At 36.0% G+C, this 19489-nt stretch overlaps 1 protein-coding gene across 2 annotated transcripts; it reads right to left on the bottom strand.

Annotated features, from left to right (window-relative positions):
- Positions 1-918: 918 nt before the first annotated feature.
- Positions 919-16742, bottom strand: LOC136826964 (uncharacterized). Of its 2 annotated transcripts, none has more exons than XM_067084570.1 (7): positions 16610-16742; positions 12093-12264; positions 11412-11519; positions 11117-11254; positions 8100-8208; positions 3826-3935; positions 919-2536 (listed from the first exon to the last, which is right to left on the bottom strand). In XM_067084570.1, exons 2-7 carry the CDS (start codon positions 12219-12221, stop codon positions 2291-2293), a joined length of 840 nt encoding a protein of 279 aa, XP_066940671.1. In that variant the 5' UTR covers positions 12222-12264; positions 16610-16742; the 3' UTR covers positions 919-2290. The 2 variants fall into 2 exon arrangements, with proteins under 2 accessions (XP_066940671.1, XP_066940672.1); XM_067084571.1 differs by having other exon boundaries at positions 2276-2536; positions 16516-16620.
- Positions 16743-19489: the final 2747 nt, after the last annotated feature.

The raw sequence follows: 19489 nt of genomic DNA, 5'->3' as shown, positions 1-19489 counted from the left end.
GCAAATTCATACCTTTGTTTTTTCCTTACAGGGTTGCATAAAACCTTGTGCTTGGCTTTATCGGTCTTTTCAATGACTATTTAGTTTTTTTTTAAATATTCCAAGTTATTTACTGTAAAAAAAAAAATATTATATATATATATTTTTTTTCTTTTGGGAGGGAGTGTCACTTTGTTGTGTTATTTATAATTAGTCATTTTATTCTAGTTTTTGTAAAGCATATGAACTGTATTATTATCCATTTAGTTTGTTTTCCTCCTCCCAGGTGGTTTGTCTGTTTAGTAATTGTCACTAATGACCATTCTGTCTTTTCATATATTTGTGAGCGAGTGGTGCTGTCACCATGGCTGTGTCGGAGATTTTTTCGACTGAAGGAGTCAGTTGATCTCTGAGCCTTATTACTCCTGGTGACTGCTGATTTTGCTACTCTAATCGCCTGCTTGGATGTACTATTACTTAAAGGTTACACTTCATCCAGCCTCACCCTCGGCTCAGTAAATGTCGAGGGGCTCTCGCTTAGCCAAGGTATAAGTGAATGATATTTTTTTGAATAGTCAGGCAATCTTTGATTGGTCTCATTTGGACGTCCCGGTTTCCTGGAGGATCATCCTTGTGGACGTAGGATCGCTGTTGGATGGGTCCTATCGAGTACCCTAATTATATTCATTTGCTTTCACCACTTTCGCCCCTCACTTTTGTCTCTGGACGCAGAGACATATAAGTATCTAAAAGATCACGGCTATAACTCCAGTGTTACAAAGGACAGCAATATATGATTAAGGAGATCACGGCTACTGCTCCACTGTTTCGGAGGAGGGAATTATCATTAGATTAATTAGTTTGTAATTGATAGGTTGTTCTTACTTTCGAATACCTTCTCCTATCTGAACCCCCTTCTCTTTGTGGATGTATCTTTGCTTTTTCTGTCTTAATTGGGGTAAGTGTGTTGGTTTATAAAATCTTTCAGGTTGATTGGTGTTCATTAATAATTGTATTCGAGTTCAGGAATAACTTCTATCTGCATATTTTTGTATTAAATTTAAGTGTTTTTGTGGTGTTTCCACTTTTCCCCATGAATTGATTTTTGCACTATTAATATTATTTGAGAGCTATTCCACTGACTGTGACTTAGCTTGTGGTTGTGAACAGAGTTTGATAAAGTTATTTAATTTTTAGTAACGGAGGAAAAGGACCGTTACACCAAGCATGCCATGAGGCTTGCAATTGGCCATTTCCCAGAACCTGAGGGCTGAACTTAACCCCAAAAGGTATAAAACAAGACTTGTACCAATATATCGTACCTTATCGCCTTAACCTGTGCAGCAAAAGCCTTTACTACAGATAGGAGCATAAGTGTTCTCACTTCTTCTAAACCAACTTAGTATAAGCACGAGAACATTGGCCTGCAGCTCAAAAACGAGTTAAAAACTAACACTCTTCCTTGCTAAACTCCTGCTGGTGCCAAAAACCCTTAAAGCTGGCTTCACAAACTCCCTAAGCTTGTGCAAAAATCACACTAAGCTGGCGCCTAAACCTCTCTAAGCTGACGCAGAGAAGAGGCAATATACTGAGCAAAAGTTCAATAACAGATAAAACTTCAAGAATCTAAACTCAGACTCTTTCAGCATGTCCACAGCACTTGTCAGTCTCGAGTTTGTCTCTTCACAGGAAAGAGAAAATCGAATCTTCTACTGAAGACGATTTAAGCACCGATTAAGTGCTTGTATCCTACAGGACCTGACGTTCTTAGCCTTGATTCCGGCGGAGGCATCATAGGGAAAATAAATGTACAGTACTGTGATAGCAGCAAACAGCCATGGAATACCATCAAGCACCTGCACACAATGGCAGCAAGGAGAATTCTGCCAAGAGATAAAACATTTAAAACATACCTGGTGGAGAACAAGTGCACCAGACAAGTCATCCGGGCAACCAGTCGATCTTTTGTTTGAATGCTGACTCGCCTATCGGCAGGGAGATATAAGCTAACTTTAACAGTAGGTGAGATTCATCCCAAATAATAAGATTATAAAGTTAATAAAAAGATGGAACTTAAAAGCACAAAGCTCCATGAAAGCTTGAATCCTGGAAAATAAAAAACTGAAAAACATCCGAGTCCCACCAATGAAGGCAACACCTTGTGCACTGAGGTCTTTGCATTTTCAAATCTAACAAGTTAATGAGACTGGGATGAGGTTGTATGGAAGTAAGGGTATTTATGATTAATGGGTTCATCATGAACAAAATTTACAGATGGAACCAAGTAACTGGCATCTACATTATGAGATGGTCATTCAACAACAACAGCAAAGGCCACTGTTCTTAAAAACAACCAAGACCAACTCACAACCACTAACAACAAAGGATGGGAACTCATAAAAAAAAAAAAAAAAAAAAAAAAAAAAAAAAAAACACTTACTATATCAAGGTCCAAATTCACGCCAAGTTCCTGGAGCATCTTTAGCTTCTTATTGAAATTCTGCATAACTCTCACTGCCCTTGAGTTTACTTGTTTCATAGTGCGCCTAGCATTCAACTGAAAATACAGTAAAATCAAATATCATTACTGTAATTACATATGGAAGTATTTGTACTTAGGTAAACTTCATGATTATAAAATACAGATTTATGAGCAATTAGCAAGTATTAATAAGTCACATACCCTTTGCATTAGGAAAAATTACTTTTGTTGACAGATTTCAGTATAATAACAGAGCTTAGTTATTTATTAAAACATCTTTAATCTTTCACATTCTACAGATTCTGATATGAAATAATAATGAAAAGTATAGGAACATTTTTGAGATGACACATTTCTATTCACTTAATGGCATAGCTTAAAGCCTTTTAAGTATAAAAAATTTAATTCATAACTTTCTAGTTTTCAGTTCCTTTGATACTTTTCTTTTTGAGATACTCCTGTTTGTAACACTTTCATTTTCAACAATGGTAAACAAATACCTCATACATTAAACATACAATTGGACTTTATATGGCAGAAGCTCAGTAATGATGTAGAATCAAACATATTTTCAGTTAATGTACAAATTATGAGGGAACAAGATGGGTCTGATCAAATAAATCACTTCAATTTGAAGGGGTAGAAAACAATTATTAAATACTAAGGCATACAGCCCTATATTAGCTATTAAGCACAAAAATACACAAGCAAACATTCACAGTATAGCTTTGTTACAAAACATATCACCAGTACTCAAACAAGCAGAGCGAAATAACCTTGAACAAAAATTAAAACAAACTACCTCTTACTTAATGGTAGTTAAAGGATAAAGAAAGGTAACTGTCCAGAACAAAGTGAAAGAGGCTAACCCTGCTAAGAAACTGAACAAAAACAAAAAAGAACAATTAAAGAAAAGGAAAGGCTGAATTACAGACACAGAGGAGTAATTGGCAAAATGCTACATAGAAAAGAAAAAACAGAATGAAATGATAATTTCCAAACTTGTCTACACACACATTCTCTCTCTATCTGCTGGTTTTGCAGCTATTCTTATATCTTCAAGACTTCAGAAGCTGTATCATTTTGGAATTTAATACTACTAATCAGGCAAATTAGGACCGATGGACTTGTTATGAAACAACTGGAACACTACTGGGTCAAGCAAAATGGCTTGTTTCATTATATGAGTGCAACTAATACTGCAACAGATGTTTATTTGCAGCTATCAGTATGAACTGTGTAATGGAGGCCTTTATGTCTTCAATGTTCAATTGTACACATGTATCTTGATAAACTTTATGCATGAATCAAGAAAGAGTAAGTTCTAGTGTTAAAGGAAAATTCAACACAGCAGACATACTTACACTTTTAATGGCTTTTCCTCTATTTAAAACTTTTGGGCAGTTTTCAGGAAGAAATGCCTCTTCACCAAATAATTTCTCTGACTTTTTTTTGGTGTATGTTAGGAGTCTACCTGCAAGAAATAAGAACAAATTAGGGAAGTCTTTCTCCAACATACATCTGCATTCCAGTCTGACTGACTGGGCAGATCTTGGCAGTATTGTCTGGTTACCTCCCATTGCAGTTAACAATAACAATAAAATAATGATACACGTAATAAAGCACAATTTAATTCAAAAGGTAAAAAAAATTCAGAGAAAAGTGATTGCTTACGTCTTTCCTTGAGCATGATCCATTTTCTACTGAATTCTGTACTAACAATTCTCTTGTAACTTACATGAATAGGTAATACACTAAATACATAAATGTATAGTAATCCCAGTTATAAACAAACATTTCAATGTTTGTAGCAAAGTGCTTTTTAGCTAGCTAGCTATTTTCATCTACGTGTTTTTTACCTTACTTCTGTTTTTCCCCTTAACACTTCAATGACCTAAGCTATATTAAATTTTTTAATACCTTGAAATTCTTATTCTGGCTTTCACCTTGCCATTCAGTTTTTTTTACTGCATTTATACAGGATTTTTTCAGCCACATAGATGGATGGTTATAAGTAGGGACACAGCTTTCCTGTGCACACTAATAAACATATACAAAAAATGCTACCTGAAACTTCTGCTGAACAAGTTCTGTGAAGTGAGTTGTTTGTATGATCATATCAACAGTGCAGCAATTTTTAACAGGCAATAATCATATCAACAGTGCAGCAACTTTTACCAGGCAATGTAAAGAAAACCCTAACTGCACACAACACAGAATTTTGTAAATTAGCCCTTTTAGTCAGTCATATAAGATTTTCCTAATTTGAATAGGAAATAGGTAAAAAATGTCTCTCTTATGCTTAATAAACTAAGGCTCTCCTGATTGCACATGGTCTTAAGGTTTTACTTCGCTTATGAAGACAGATATAGTCGTGAGAACCATGAGGATGGGAATTTGGTAAGTGAAGTTAGACCACACATCAAAGACTGACTTAGTAGCTCATAATCATAGGGGAGAGAAGAGCTGAACTCCATTTACTGTAGGAATCTCAGGCGAATTTTGAAAAGCTATACCAAAAGAAGAGATGGCATTCTTCCTTCCAATGGTATCCGCTAATTAAACACAATACTAATCTGGAATGTATTCTATTAGTGACAAAGCTTTTTACTAATATTACATATGAAATGCACTCATCTTCAAAGATTGAGTTAGAAAACAGACAGTGAATATGTTATAATCGGAGTCATGTTTCTAGACCAATATGGCTGGCCCTAAGGCTTTCTTTTTCAATGAAGTAAAAACAAGAGAAAGAAACAGTAAAAGCAGTACAACTGCCATTAAGGGCTTAAGGGAGTTCAAAAAAACCTGTGGCACAGTCAGGAATGTCTCCTTTACAAAACCTTGCTGACCATTAACATAAAAAACAGAAAGGCCCAAGGAAGAGGCTGCAAAACTTTATTATTAAGACAAAGAAATTAAAAAATAGTGGACTGATAAGAGTATAATATTAGGCGTGCTGCCTACTGCCAATGGTCCCAGGACCTAAGTCTACAACACTGCATCAGCAATGTTCTGCTTCTCAACCTTGTAATTCCTAATCATCCTTTTGGGAAGTTAGAGAGCCTGCAGAGTCTTTTGGTCTTCAGCCCTAGATGTTGGAAGTTTCCTGTTTCAGTAACTAACTGCCATTACTCATCCAATTGTGAAGGACTATGCCACTCCTAGAGTGAGCACCTGACATTAGCAAAATTCCTTTGCTAAGTTTTACCTTCATAATGTCATTCCTAAAGTTCTGGCTGTGTACTCATGTACTTTCTGCAGAGAGGGACGCAGCTAATTCATCCCCACTCTTGTCAAGATTCATTTGAATTGAATTGACATACTGAAGTTATAGATAGCTTGAAGTAACTTTCTAAGATTCACCTTCCATTACCAATCCCATTATTTACTGAGAACTTGGTCTAGTCCACAATTGTTTTTTTTTTGGAACTGGACTTCTTGCTACTATATTCTCCTCATTCAGCTCATCTGCTTTGTCCTGCCTCATAAATTTCAGAATATCAGTGACTGAGGTTCTGTAATGACAATGTCTGTACAGTAAAATAAATGATTATACAAAGCCATTGATCATAACTTTTAGTGGCCCCCTTTCCACCTCTCTTCAGCTGGGTGTTTCTCAGTAGAGGCAACAGTACGATGTCATGGAAACTGTACAATGGTTTAGGCAAGTGCAGCTGCATCCTTCATTGCAACATTTACAACTGGAGTCTCATTATTGATGATTAATGGATTTGTACAAAATGTTTTATCAAAAAACATTCAGTACATATTCATATCCATAGGTTTTACCTAGGGGGTTTTCCTTTATGACATTAGATATACAAGTTCTCATCCCTCTCTTCAATTTTGCACTTACTGCTGTAACTCACATCTGGTTCAGCTCTTCAAAGTAATTTCTCCACATTTTTTAAGGAATTCCTACAAGACTTTACCCTGCTATTTCTTCATCTACCATTTTTCTGATTACATGAGCCTCTCCCCTTCTCAAAACATGCATGTGCTCTCTTTGTGAAATATCATCAAATTTGTTTTGTAAGTGACCATTTCTTTTTATACAGAGAAGTAGAGACCTTATCTATCATGGGTTTTTACTCTACTACAAATGATCTACTTTTATTTACCCACAGACCATGACCTTTTCCACTTCACATCACACAGCTGATGCTTTTATTACTTTTCAACCAAGCATGTTTCCAGGGTAACAGAATATTCTACCTCCTCTTAATACTGTAGTACCACTACTTTTCTCCATCACTTCATTTTACACGTTTTTTGACTTTACAAATTCCTTACTCCATTTATATTTTGCAATCCTGAGCAACTGTGACATTATCTGATACATTCAATACACAGTACTGAATTTACCCTTACAACATCTACCATGAACACTTTACCAACTATGTTCTTTCCCATTAATTCCTTCTGGTTTCCAAAGCTCAGTTATGCTTACAATGATTTTCAAACCTTTCACCTTTCTTCTTCATTTCAATTTTCTAAACTTGAAGTATTTCTGTGACTTCTTCAGATTATGCAGTTAACACCAGGTCAACTAAAAACTGAGGATCCCAATTGTGAGACCTTGTTGCACATCTTTGTAGCTTTGTCCATTACTATAATAAATTGTCCATTATTATAATAAATCACGCAAGGCTCAGTGCATATCTTTAATGGACACCTACATCGATCTTAAGATCTTCTGATATACTCCCAATGTTTCCATTCTCCTGTAGATGTGTTCTGATCTGGTGACATCACTTTCTTAATGGGCTTTTTCAGTACCTTTTACTTTTGTAGAGCATTTCTACTTGCTTGTTTAACTGCAAAAACCACATATATATATATATATTATAACCTAATTCTTTATGCATGGTACTTTTCTTATAGTTACCTTATTATAAAGACCAGCCGTTGTGCTGTTTTCCAGGCATGATGCTAACTAAACTGACTATTGTTGATCTTGAAGATTTTTTCTCCATCACCACCTCCAATACTTCTATGACAAACTCCTACAATTATCCTTTACACTTTCCACTTGGTAGTGCATCCCCTTAACATATTACCATGTCAACATTCTTTTCCCACTTTATGATTTTCCTCAAAAGATATATTAAAAACAATTAGTGAGAGTTGGCAAAAGTTATTTACAATTAATTGCACACTGTAGTCAATTAGTATAAAAGTTGCTCAACTATGGGGGAATAAACCTTTCTAATAGACTCCTCCCAGCTTACATCAATATTAGAAACCCATTATCTGGGTGTGTCCATTCCAGCCACAGAATATGAATTTGAAGCACTGTTTGTTTTCCTGGCTTATTATATCATTTCCACACTTAACATTTCTTGCTTCTGAGCTTCATAAATGCATTTGTATCTTCCCTCACAGACATCTACATATACAACAGAACCTAAAACTGTAAGTGAATTCATTCACTTCCATACTAACAAATAATTTCTGTAATGCAATGGCAAACCTGGAATGAGCATGCACATCTAACAAAAGCTGGTAGGTAATTTTTGATGGATAATTTGATTTGAAAATCAATTCTGTATCAGAGAACAGCTGGTCTAACTCATATAATCTAAAATGTTTTACCTTTTAAAGATAAACTTTCTGCAAAACAGCCAAACCTTACATTTGATTAACTTCCCATATGTTAGGTAATTGTTCATAGTCTCAGCTGCAATTTTGGCAACGACTCCATCCTTGAACTCCACATATGCATAGCCACAGCTTCTTCCAGTCTGGAATATGAATAAAGTGTCAGAAAAACTAGCACTGCACTAAAACTAGAAACAAGGCCTTGAAAGCAATCACGCATGAGTTACTCATAATTTATGTCTGAATCTATTATCTAAGGTACAGTGAAACCCCTGTATTCGCGGAGGATACGTCCCACACCCCAATGAATAGGTCAAATCTCTGATGCTAAAACCCTATAAAAACACTTAGAACTGCCCATTTTGATAGCTTAAACCAAGAAAAACCCTGTAAAAATGCTTATACCTGAACCTGAGTATTTTAATAGTTTTATCACAAAAATGCATTTATTCATGAAAATTATATGAAAATACAGTAATTGTTGAATATTTCTCAGTGAAAAATACCGCAAATGGGCAAACTTTCTGCGAATGATGGCTAGATATGTTCCACAGAGAAACCGGCGAATGAGTGAGTCCGCGAACCATGAGAATGCGAATACGGGGGGTTTACTATAAATTCTTTCCACAATACAATGTTTATAGAAAAACCTGACCTTCAAACTAAATTTACATCATATCAAATATTTCTTACATTTTCTGCTTCATTTTACTGCTTTATCAGTAAAAAGACCACTGACTATGAGTACTGTGGTGAAACTTCCTAGAAAACTATAATTTACAAATTAATGTGTTATTTTTTGGCAAGAATAAAAACTAATATAAATATGCAAGAGTTCTACAATTAATAAATAAACATTCTTTAATTTTAATGTTCCAAAGATACAAGCCATTACTTTAGAAGCCTTCCAGAAAGGATGTAAAAGTAAAAGAGGAGCTATGGAATAATTTAATTGAGAGAAAATAAATAAAACAGGTTACATGTTAATGATATAATGATTTAGGAAACTGAGAGGAAAGTAGTAACTTCAATCAGTTTTTACTGACACCTAATGAAAGAGTTGGCGAGCAATTGGGGTGGACTCCACCTATGAAAGTAAGATCTCTCATTTGTTGCAAACAGGACAGATTCATCTGGATAAATAACTTACAGATCCCTTGTGCGTGTTAAATGTTAAGATTCTTTAGGAAGACTGTATTACAAATCAGGAACGGGCGAGATTGGAGAAAAGACAGATATCTCATTGACAGATAGTTTGGACATTTAATAATTAAAGATAATGAACAGTCGATGAGAAAAACAGTAGATAAAGAAGTAGAAGGACAATGGCCTATAGTAAGCCCCAGGGGCTCATTGAAAAAAGGAGATAGATGAAGATCTAGACATTATATGAATTCAAACAGTAAAAGAAGAGGACAAAAGAGAGTGGATCACTCATTTTATGTCTTAACCCCATGAGGAAGAGAAAAATTGATGGGGTAAAACATACATCAAGATGATTTTCCATCTTATCCCTTTTCAATTCTGATGATATTAGTTGCCGATGAGTTAAAATGAAAATATCATCCACAACATTTCCAGCTAACTTCAACTCACTAGTTGGGACACACTACAGTACAGTGAAGTACAAGTATGCAGCTTCAAAATAATACCATAGCTACATTATACAATCGGGAATAAAAGAAAACTATTGCTAAGTTTGTGAATATTCAATAGTGTGATTTGCTTTGTAAAAATTTGGGACACTAATTTCACAAAAGATTAACATTTTGGGAATTTGGTAAGGATAAAAAAATGATTTATGTTACTGGTTACCAAACTTAATGATTTGCCCTTCCTAAAAACAAGTAACTATAACAAAGTCTACACAGGAAAAAAAAAAAAAAATTAGATATATATATGTATAATTCTCACAGTAAATGCCCAGCATGATCCAGACAGTAAAACAAAATGAGACAACTATAAATTACTATAAATTCCTTAAACTTAGGAACAAGGAAAACCTCAGCATGTATCTCTGAATACAATGCATCATTTATCATTTCAATAATGACCTAAATATTCTACACATAAATTCATAATATAAACTGACAATGAGTATTTTTAAGATGATGGGGTACTTGATCTTCAGCAGCATATACAGTACAGGTACTGCAGTTCTAAGACAGTTCTGACTGTTAACTCAGCAGTCTGGTTAAAGGTCAGCAGCATATACAGTACAGGTACTGCAGTTCTGAGACAGTTACAACTGTTAACTCAGCAGTCTGGTTAAACTATTTATTAATATTCTATATTGCATCTCCAATGCACTACACACTATCTATAATTCAATGCTTAAAACATAAAAAGCACTACACTGCGTAGATACTATAATCCATATGTAACAGGTATTTATCATTACATAACATACTCTAACCTCCCATGTATATAACATTGTATATTGATAAGTGGCAACTATAATCTTGCCTCACATGTATATTGATAATTGGCAACCGAACACACTCAGTAAGCCATTTCCCCTTTCTGAGTTTGGTTGTTCTCATGTACTTTCCTTGTTATACTGTAACCTTACCTAATAAAGAACCTAAATTTTAGACGAGCTTGTTTCACGTCTCATTCCAACACATTGTACAGATCAGTTTTTGCATGTAATGTTGAGGTAGCTAATGCTGTACATAAATACGAGCTACATGAAGCTCAAGTATGAAATGTATCCTGAATTATCCCTGGTTTACATCTAACGGTCAAGAAGAAAACCCAGTCATATTGACTTAACTCGGGTATGTAGAAATGATATGAAAAGTAGAGAATAACCACAATGTCTACATGACACATAGGTTAGTGCAGCAATGAAATTTATAAAGCAATGATGAAGATAAAAGGTATGTAATTTGTGGGGACACAAATCATCTAACACAGGATTTCTGCAGATCACAGTTAGTAAAATTAATTGTCAATAACACAAGACATATTATGATAAAAAAAAAAAACTGATATCGAATACAGTTTATAGCATATAGAGTCTCAGTAATAAGTAAAAGAAAAACCTACCAATTTACTTCGAACAACTCTTGAATGACTGACGTCGCCAAACTGACCGAAGTACATCATCAACTCTTTTTCATAAAAACCATGTGGTAAGTTGGTAAGACAAACGATTCCTGGTCCTGATTGATACACTGCTTTTCGCTAAAAAAGAATGAATGTAAATGAATTTCACCAGCAAATAACAAAAAAAAAAAAAGATTAAAATAGCACAAAAAAGGAAACCAGAAGCATTTTGTAAACTATTTTCAATGAGGAATTATCAATGGTACAGATATACTGTAAGCATTCCCAAACTTACCTTCTTTAATCTCTTCTTGACTGATTTGTTCTTCTTCTGAAATGAAGCAGCATTGCCTTTTTCAAGGGCTATGTTACCAATAGGAACTTTTCCCTTTTTTGACAAACCCTGTAAAAATAAATATTGTACAGCAATAACCAGAATACTTAACAACTGAACAGAATATAATCATAAGCATACCTATATAGATGAAAATGGCATACAATTACACATACACAGTTACAGTATTACAACACTACCAAATATCAATACTCTCTTCTTTGCTGCATCGTTTCATGCAAAACCTATAGTAAAATTATTCAAATGAAGTAATTCAGAACCAAATTTATATTCAGAAAACTGAGATAAAGTAATTCCAATTACCTCGGTCCAATATAAGATGAGAGGTCAAGGTTCTGATCGTATGTTTAAAGGACTTAAAGAAATTTAACTGCTTTTTATTCAACAGATTTTTGGTAGAGGTATGGTCAACAATAGTGCAAAGTGAATTCTCATTACTTCACATATTTTGTCAAACAAATGAGGTTTACAAAAGGGCTTCATTATACTGTATGTGTATGCTAAATACTAATTCAATATGAATAAATAATCTATCCACCAAAAAAGAATGCTTTCTGCATTCTCCATCTAACGCCTATATACCGGTAATACCTAACTGAATTACAGAAGCTTAGGGTTTACCTCCTTCAATATCTTTTTCTGAAGAACCTTTTCTTCTTTTGTCTGACTAGGATTCTTGTAGATGTTTTTAGTCTGCAACACTGGTCTACTTGATGTTTTGGATGTTTTATTTCCTTTCTTGGGTGCCATTGTGGATGTGAGAACAAATAAATGGAATTCCAAACTTGCAAACCTGGAAATGTATACCAAAAAATATTCATTAAAGGGAATTACAGAGCTACTTTACAAATAAATTCATATTTACAAAAGGATACTCACCCAATAGAATGAGTTCTGGTGTAAAGAATACAACTACATGTTTCTTGGGATAATAACCATGGTGCAAACACCCTTGAACTGAACAGCACCAATTCCATTTTTTTTAATGAATGACAAACATTTGATTTGCAAACATCTTCCAATGAATAAAAAAAGAAAAACCATTCACTTTTGTGCTTTAACTGACTTTTTACGAAGCATAAATAAAAAGAAACTGCATTTTAGGAAACTTTCATACTCTCAACCAGCCTTGAAAGAGGGATAAACGTGATACTACATTGAAGGCGGTGTGATGTAAGATGCGGGTGACAGAGATATGCCGTTGGTGACGCTTGACATGTTAATGAAACCAGCCTTATCAGCATAAAAAAAAATCCAGAATTGTTGTTGATTAAATGAAATAACAAAATGCACATAACAGTGGCGTGGTAGCTTATCCTGAATTTTCTTCTACATATCTACAGCACACTAAAATCTACTAAAACTTTAGTGTTATCAAGATATTTACTGTCTTTTATTTATGTTTTACCATTCACTCCCATAAGGATGGAACTAAATAAGGCACTCGTGGGAGTGGTTGTGGTATTCAAGTAAAAATTTACCATTAGCTAAATGTGTTCTTGGACTGTATGATTTACTGACAACACTGCAGTTATGGTAAATTGATGGTATATATTACTTTACTTTAACCCTTAATGGACGGGAATCTTCATATGAGTATCTTTAACAGGTTTTGGGTGATGAATGGGAATCCTCATATGATATGAGTATTAATATTAAGCGCCATACTGTTTGAATGAATTTTGCGGGAAAGAGGTTCATAGCACTTCAATGGTCCATACATGACTTATGGCAGCTTATTACCTCGGCACGGGAGAGATATCGATCAGTGTGCCTTGAGATTTCAGAGGAGGATGTACTGCCTCTTTGCAGCTCCAGGATGTCTTTTCATTTATTTGCTCATAAATACACCCAGGGTTTGCTGTTGGTTTTAGTTCTTATCTTTTATGATAGTATGTCAGCTATAATTGTAATTTTGCAAAGAAAAGTGCACAGAAATATTAGAAAAACTTGTATACCTCACAAAAAGTCACTGCATCTCACCATCTCAGTAAATCCCATAAATATTTTACGACAAAAGTACTCAGAATTTGTTACTGATTTTAATTCTTGTCTGTTATGATACTGTGTGAGCTGTAATTATAATTTTCCAAAGTAAAATAAATTATTAGAAAAACATGCATAACTTGGTAAAATTAACATATTTTTATAAATGTCTTGTAAAAGAGGCCCCACACAGGGTTGTAAATAGTCACTTTCAACTTCCCGTGGTAGGTAGGGAAAAATAAAAAAAAATGTTTTCTTACACCATGTGCATTTGCATATCTTTCTCTTTCCATTCATGCATTTTTTTCTTTAATTGGCCAACCTTAAAGTTTGCCTGGTCTGGGGGTGTGCTTGATATATATTTAGCCTATCCCTAAGGGTTAACCCATTATTGCATTGTGTTATAATGTATGCTTTGAAATTTTCGGGCATTTTTTTGTTAGAGAGATAGTTGACCCCACCTTTAAATCCTATAATATGGGAGGATCACAATAAGAGAGACAGGTTTATGGGTGAGGAAAAGAAAACAAATAAAATAAAGACCTTAATCCCATTGATAGTTCTCATTTATTAAAGTAAGTTTATGGAATGTTTTCAAACTAATACAGGCAGTCCCCGGTTATCGATGGGGACTCTGTTCCTGACAGCATGACAACTGAAAATCGCCGAAAAGCATAACAGCACTAATTCCTGGTTATCGGCACACCGATAAGTGGGGATCAGCGTCGATAACCGGAGGTCGCACATCTTGGTGTCGAAAATCCAGTTATCGTCGTCACTAGACAGTGCCGTAAAAACGGATTACCGATAACCGGGGACTGCTTGAATAATGCACTAAGGTAAGGACTTGGTTCCCTTGATTAGGGTAGGTTAGGTGTTACTTTTTAGGTCGTTTGCTAATTAAACAATTATTGGAAATGCTCAAAGAGCACACTAAAGCATAGGAAAACAATATTTTCATGTTGAAAATGTAATGCATGATTTAAAAAAAGAACTCTACCAAACTGACTACTTTATCTTGGCATGGTGTCAGATTTAAATACTCCAGATAGGGGGCATCCGGGCACTGTGAGGTCACAACAACTTAAGCTACGATTCTGGTGTATTCCTGTTCAAATGTCTCAGATCTGGTTTTAACCTGATGCCAACACACAGCAACATGCCCAACACTAAGGCCAATGGACTTTTATCTAATTTATTTACATGTACTTTATACAAAAAGTAAAATTAAAGAGATCTTGCACACAAACTGTTGGGGCCTCCGTAGCTTATGCTCTCCTTGTAGAACTCTCAAGTGCCAAATATCTACCTTGTAGGCATAGGTGTGGTCAAGGAGGTTTCACTAGGCCTATTCCTATTCTCAAATTCCCATTCAGTTCACATAAGCCTACATCACAAATCAGAGACAAGTAGTGTAAAACGCCTTGCTTGGGGACAAGGAAAAACTAAAGAACAGCTATGCATGGACTACCTATTACCTTGGAAATTGATTTTTCCAACACTTTTGCTGCTTCTGATGAAGGAGGCGGTGCTGTTTATACTGTCAGCCTATAACTGGTATAACTAAATAATAGCTCCCCATGGACTAGACCTATGGAACGGTTCCGTGAATACGAAAGTCACTAGGAAGACCTATGTTCAAGAAGGGGTAGAACTAAGTAGTAGCCGTGGCGGCAACTACCTTCTAACTTGACCTTTTCTACAGTTGTCTGGTTGCTAATTATGGATTCACCTTCGATTTTTGTCAGACGAATGTAATTCCAACAAGGGGTTTCCATACGCGATCTTCACAATACAGAGCACGGGTACGTCTGTTTGGAACAGTTCATACCTCTTCCGGCAAGTGCAATGACTTGTTAATGTATGGGGAACCCCGCAGCCCTGGGCCAGTACTAAACACAGTGAAGGGATATTCCATTTGGCCGACAACAAACAAACCTTAGAATTACCCAAGAAGGGATTGGCTAAGGAAACCTATTATAAAAGGAACCATACTGAACTAACGTACCCTAATCTAAACTAGTAGGTCGTGTTGCTAAGCTGGGGGGGCAGAGCTCCACGGAGTCCCCGGTAAAGAAAACCACTTTTTAACAAAAGGGTAATTCTATATATTAGCTCTGCACCTGTTTTTACCTTTTCAACTGGTTTTTTATACAATTTTATGGGTTCTGATACTGGCGGTGCATCTGTTTGTTGTCAGCCAAATGGAATGTCCCTTCACCGTGTTTAGTACCAGCCAGGGGGGGAGGGGGTATCCATACATTAACAAGTCATTGCATTTGCCGGACGGGATATGAACTGTTCGAAACAGAAGTAGCCGTGCTCTGTCTTATGAAGATCGCGTATGGAAACCCCTTGTTGGATGGACTTCAGGGGTTAATTACAGGTTAATTACACTCGAGCGCCAAAAATTAAAGGTAAATTCATAATTAGCAACTAAAAAAATCTCAAGTTAGAAGACAGTCGCCGCTGCGGAGCTACTATATAGTTCTACCAACAAAAGTTTCCCTATAACACTGCGCTTGCACGAAGCCATTCCAGGATGGCCAGCATACAAAAACATATATTTTTAAGTATTAGCTCTGCCATATGTTCAAGAAGGGACTGGCTAAGGAAACCAATTATAAAAGGAACCATACTAACCTAACGTACCCTACCTAACCTAGTAGGTCATGTTACTCAGCCAGGGGGCTTCCCCCGTGAATGAAACTCCACTTTTTACCACAAATTCCGCTATAACACTGCGCATGAGTGATATAAAAAATCCCGAGGTTAATTACTGTCGAGCGACGAAAAATAACGCTAAATTCTTGATAAGCGACCAGATTACTATAAGAAAAGTCAATTTCCAAGGTAATACAAGACGCGGAGTTAATACATGGCCTAGTTCTACTGCAAAATACTAAAGAGTAAATTTCCAAGGTAATACCCGATGCGGATCAACCACATAGTTCTATAGGGGGCAATGCCTTATACAGACCTCAGTTAAAATGGGCTTTTATATAAGAAAGGTTAGCCTAACGTGGCTGTCAACAGCGAGAGCGTAACGTTAACCTACTGTAGTCTAGGAAGCTTAAGCTTTGGATATACTTATTCATGCCATACACGTCGAGTATTTCTTTTTGACGATGCTATTAATCTTGCGTACTTACGTCGAATAATACTTTCCGCCGGGATAGGTTTGAAAAATGGACCCTATCACCAAACGTCCAGGTTACACACGTGTAAATAGCGTTAGTAGTAGTAGGTAGGTTCCAGCTACCGGAGAGAAATCATTTAAGCTTTAGAACGGCTCTTCCTAATGACTAGTATAGTCATTCTAGAGGTTGTCAATTTTTATATTTTGCCGGGATTTACTTGTATTTGCAAATTATGGCTGAGTATTTTCACTTAAAAATATATTTCATACATACAGTTTTATGACGAATACTCATAGTCATCGATGGCATTTCCACAGCTCCGAAGGCACACTCTTAAGTGCCAAGAGCTGATACCTAAAGCACTTCCTTTTCATTCTTTACAGCAAATATCTTTTTTGTTTCCATTACATTTATTATAACTTTTGGAATCTCTGGAGACTTTTGCAATCAAATATACGACTGTTGTGCCCTCTTCCCCACAAATCAGCTTAGTATATATTCATCATTCATAATTACAATTTTAGTTTCAACGTATTTGGTCTAGCTTTCGTCTTTATTAATGGATCCCTTGTTCCTAATTTATCTATATATTCACTTCTATCCCTCCCCCTTAGTAAACTTCAATGATGATACATTTGACACTGATACTTTCGTTGTACATGGTTTCAATTCTATATTAATTTCATACTTTTTACATGTATATAATAGTCATCCCCACCAAAAATCTTAGTTTTTCCTTAGACTTCTTTTGGCAAAGATACTAGTTATTACCACTAATCGGAAGAAACATGTATGGGGTTGGATAACTATCTTTTAAAAACAGATCTTCTCTTTTATGGTCACAATGGTCTCTTCCCAGCTCAGTCTCTTGACGACGCAAAGCAGGTGTTATTATACTTAAATAATCTATGAATGCAGACTTAAACCAAATAGTTGTGATATCTGAAGAGGAATGAAGCACAGTCCCATAGCCTTTGTCTTCGCCCAGGGAGAAGCCTGTTCTTATTTGTAGCTGTGTGAACTGGTGGGCATTGGACTAGTGGCAGCCTGGTGGTGTGACAGGTATAATGTTGATATTTTGCTATTCGGTCATGGTGCCCACACTGACTAGTTTGGGGTTGCCTTGTCCCTGCACCTGTGATAGTTGGTTATGCTTTGTGCAGGATGGGCAGAGGAGCTGACACAGCCTTGCTCAGCTCTCTCTCCATCTCCATGGTTACATTAAAGTTTTAGGATGAAAGAAAATTTGAAGAGACTGTTTTGGACATTTATACTATGGTTTGTTGGTGAAGGGAACTGGAATGAAGAAAAGGACTTAAAGTTTGTGTTCACCAATGTGAATATCATTTCTACTGAGGTATGAACAGCAGTCACTTCTCTTGGTAAAAAAAATGTATTGAGACCACATTTTACCTGTTATATAAGCTTGTTGCACAAGCAAGAGACACATAACCTGTGGGTTGTTTCACGTCACACTTGGTTTTGACACTTCCCTCTCACAGGTTAGGATAAAACAAATGCAGATTTAGGTTTGGCAATATTAGATAAAGTTATTGGTGACGTCCTTCACAAGGTCCTGCTGACTGGTTCATTTCTATTAAAAATTAGGTCAGTCACTGTCGTGAAGGTTAGGCGTAGGCTATTCTCAATAAGTGACATCCTAAAAATCCTCTAACACTGTATTTTGTTAAACATGTTGACCCTTGGTGATTTTTATAATTCTTAAATATCTTAATTTGTATACAAAATTTCAGGTATCTCAATCTAATTTTTAATAAGTAAGTCTCAGCACTGTCATTGGGAACCTATAGACTAAGTGTGATTGTTCAATGCATTTTTTTTTACACAGTGCACATACAGCTAATGGGAAGTATGACATTGAAAATTTGAGACTTCCAGAAAACTGAGGGTGTCCATGATGTTTGCTTTATGCTTAAACTGTCAGCTATCAGTACTCAGCTAGCCAATGCATGGGTACATACCAGCCAAACTCTCAAGCCCAAGTAAAAATTTTAGGGTGTGGTTGGATTCAGTATGGCCACCTGTCAGGAAACCATTTGGGGAAATAAATAATGAAATGAGCTGTTGGACAGAAACTAGGGATTAAGCTCCATATGCTGGTAATGGAGAAGTACAGAGACAAGCCAAAGGCTCATCATATGAACTTTACTGGCTCAGAAATGGCTTATTATCAATAGAGTACTCAAACAGGATGTGTGGAGAGTTGAAATGAGCAGGTAGCACCAGAAAAATATAAGTAATTAATGAAACGTATAGACATTTAACCATCATCCATGAAGATTGCTGTAGGAATGATAAGTGCTGAACCCATTCTTGTTCAACATCATGCTGGATGAACTCACCAAAGACCTAAGGGAGGAGCCCCACTGGTGAATAATCTATGCTAAGGACATTGTTTTGATTGCAGAAACTAGAAAGGAGCTCAACAGCAAGCCAGATAGTTGGAGATATGTGCTGGAGAGAAAGCTAGACTGGTGGAGTTATGTGATGGAGAGAAAGCTAGACAGGTGGAGATATGCGCTGGAGAGAAAGCTCGACTGGTGGAGTTATGTGCTGGACAGAAAGCTAGACAGGTAGAGACATGTGCTAGAGAGTAGAGGGATGAAGACATGTTGAACAAAGATTGAATATATGACATGGTACAAAGTTAGACACAGATGAGGATGGTTAGATGACTGGGTGGAGTGATGAAGAATGAGGATAAGAAATGATTACGTCAGGGGATCAGCAAAAGTCAGTGAAGTGTCAAAGAAATCCTAGGAGTCAAGACTTGAGATGGTTTGGGCACCTGATGAGGAAAGGAGATGATGATCAACATGTTGCAAGAGAGATCCTGGAAATGGCAGTGCAAAGAGGAGAATGCATTCAAGA

The sequence above is a fragment of the Macrobrachium rosenbergii genome, chromosome 41 (assembly GCF_040412425.1).
Source record: "Macrobrachium rosenbergii isolate ZJJX-2024 chromosome 41, ASM4041242v1, whole genome shotgun sequence".
NCBI classification, from domain to species: domain Eukaryota; kingdom Metazoa; phylum Arthropoda; class Malacostraca; order Decapoda; family Palaemonidae; genus Macrobrachium; species Macrobrachium rosenbergii.
This window is presented reverse-complemented; position numbering and strand designations above follow the sequence as displayed.

Bases quoted from the DNA above. Each gene is read 5' to 3' on its own strand.
- LOC136826964 (XM_067084570.1), bottom strand. From the start codon at position 12,221: ATGGCACCCAAGAAAGGAAATAAAACATCCAAAACATCAAGTAGACCA. The intron at 3,936-8,099 runs GTAAGGTTTGGC...TATTTCTTGCAG, and splicing joins ATATGGGAAGTTAATCAAAT to GTAGACTCCTAACATACACC. The intron at 2,537-3,825 runs GTAAGTATGTCT...CTGTATTTTCAG, and splicing joins GAGGAAAAGCCATTAAAAGT to TTGAATGCTAGGCGCACTAT.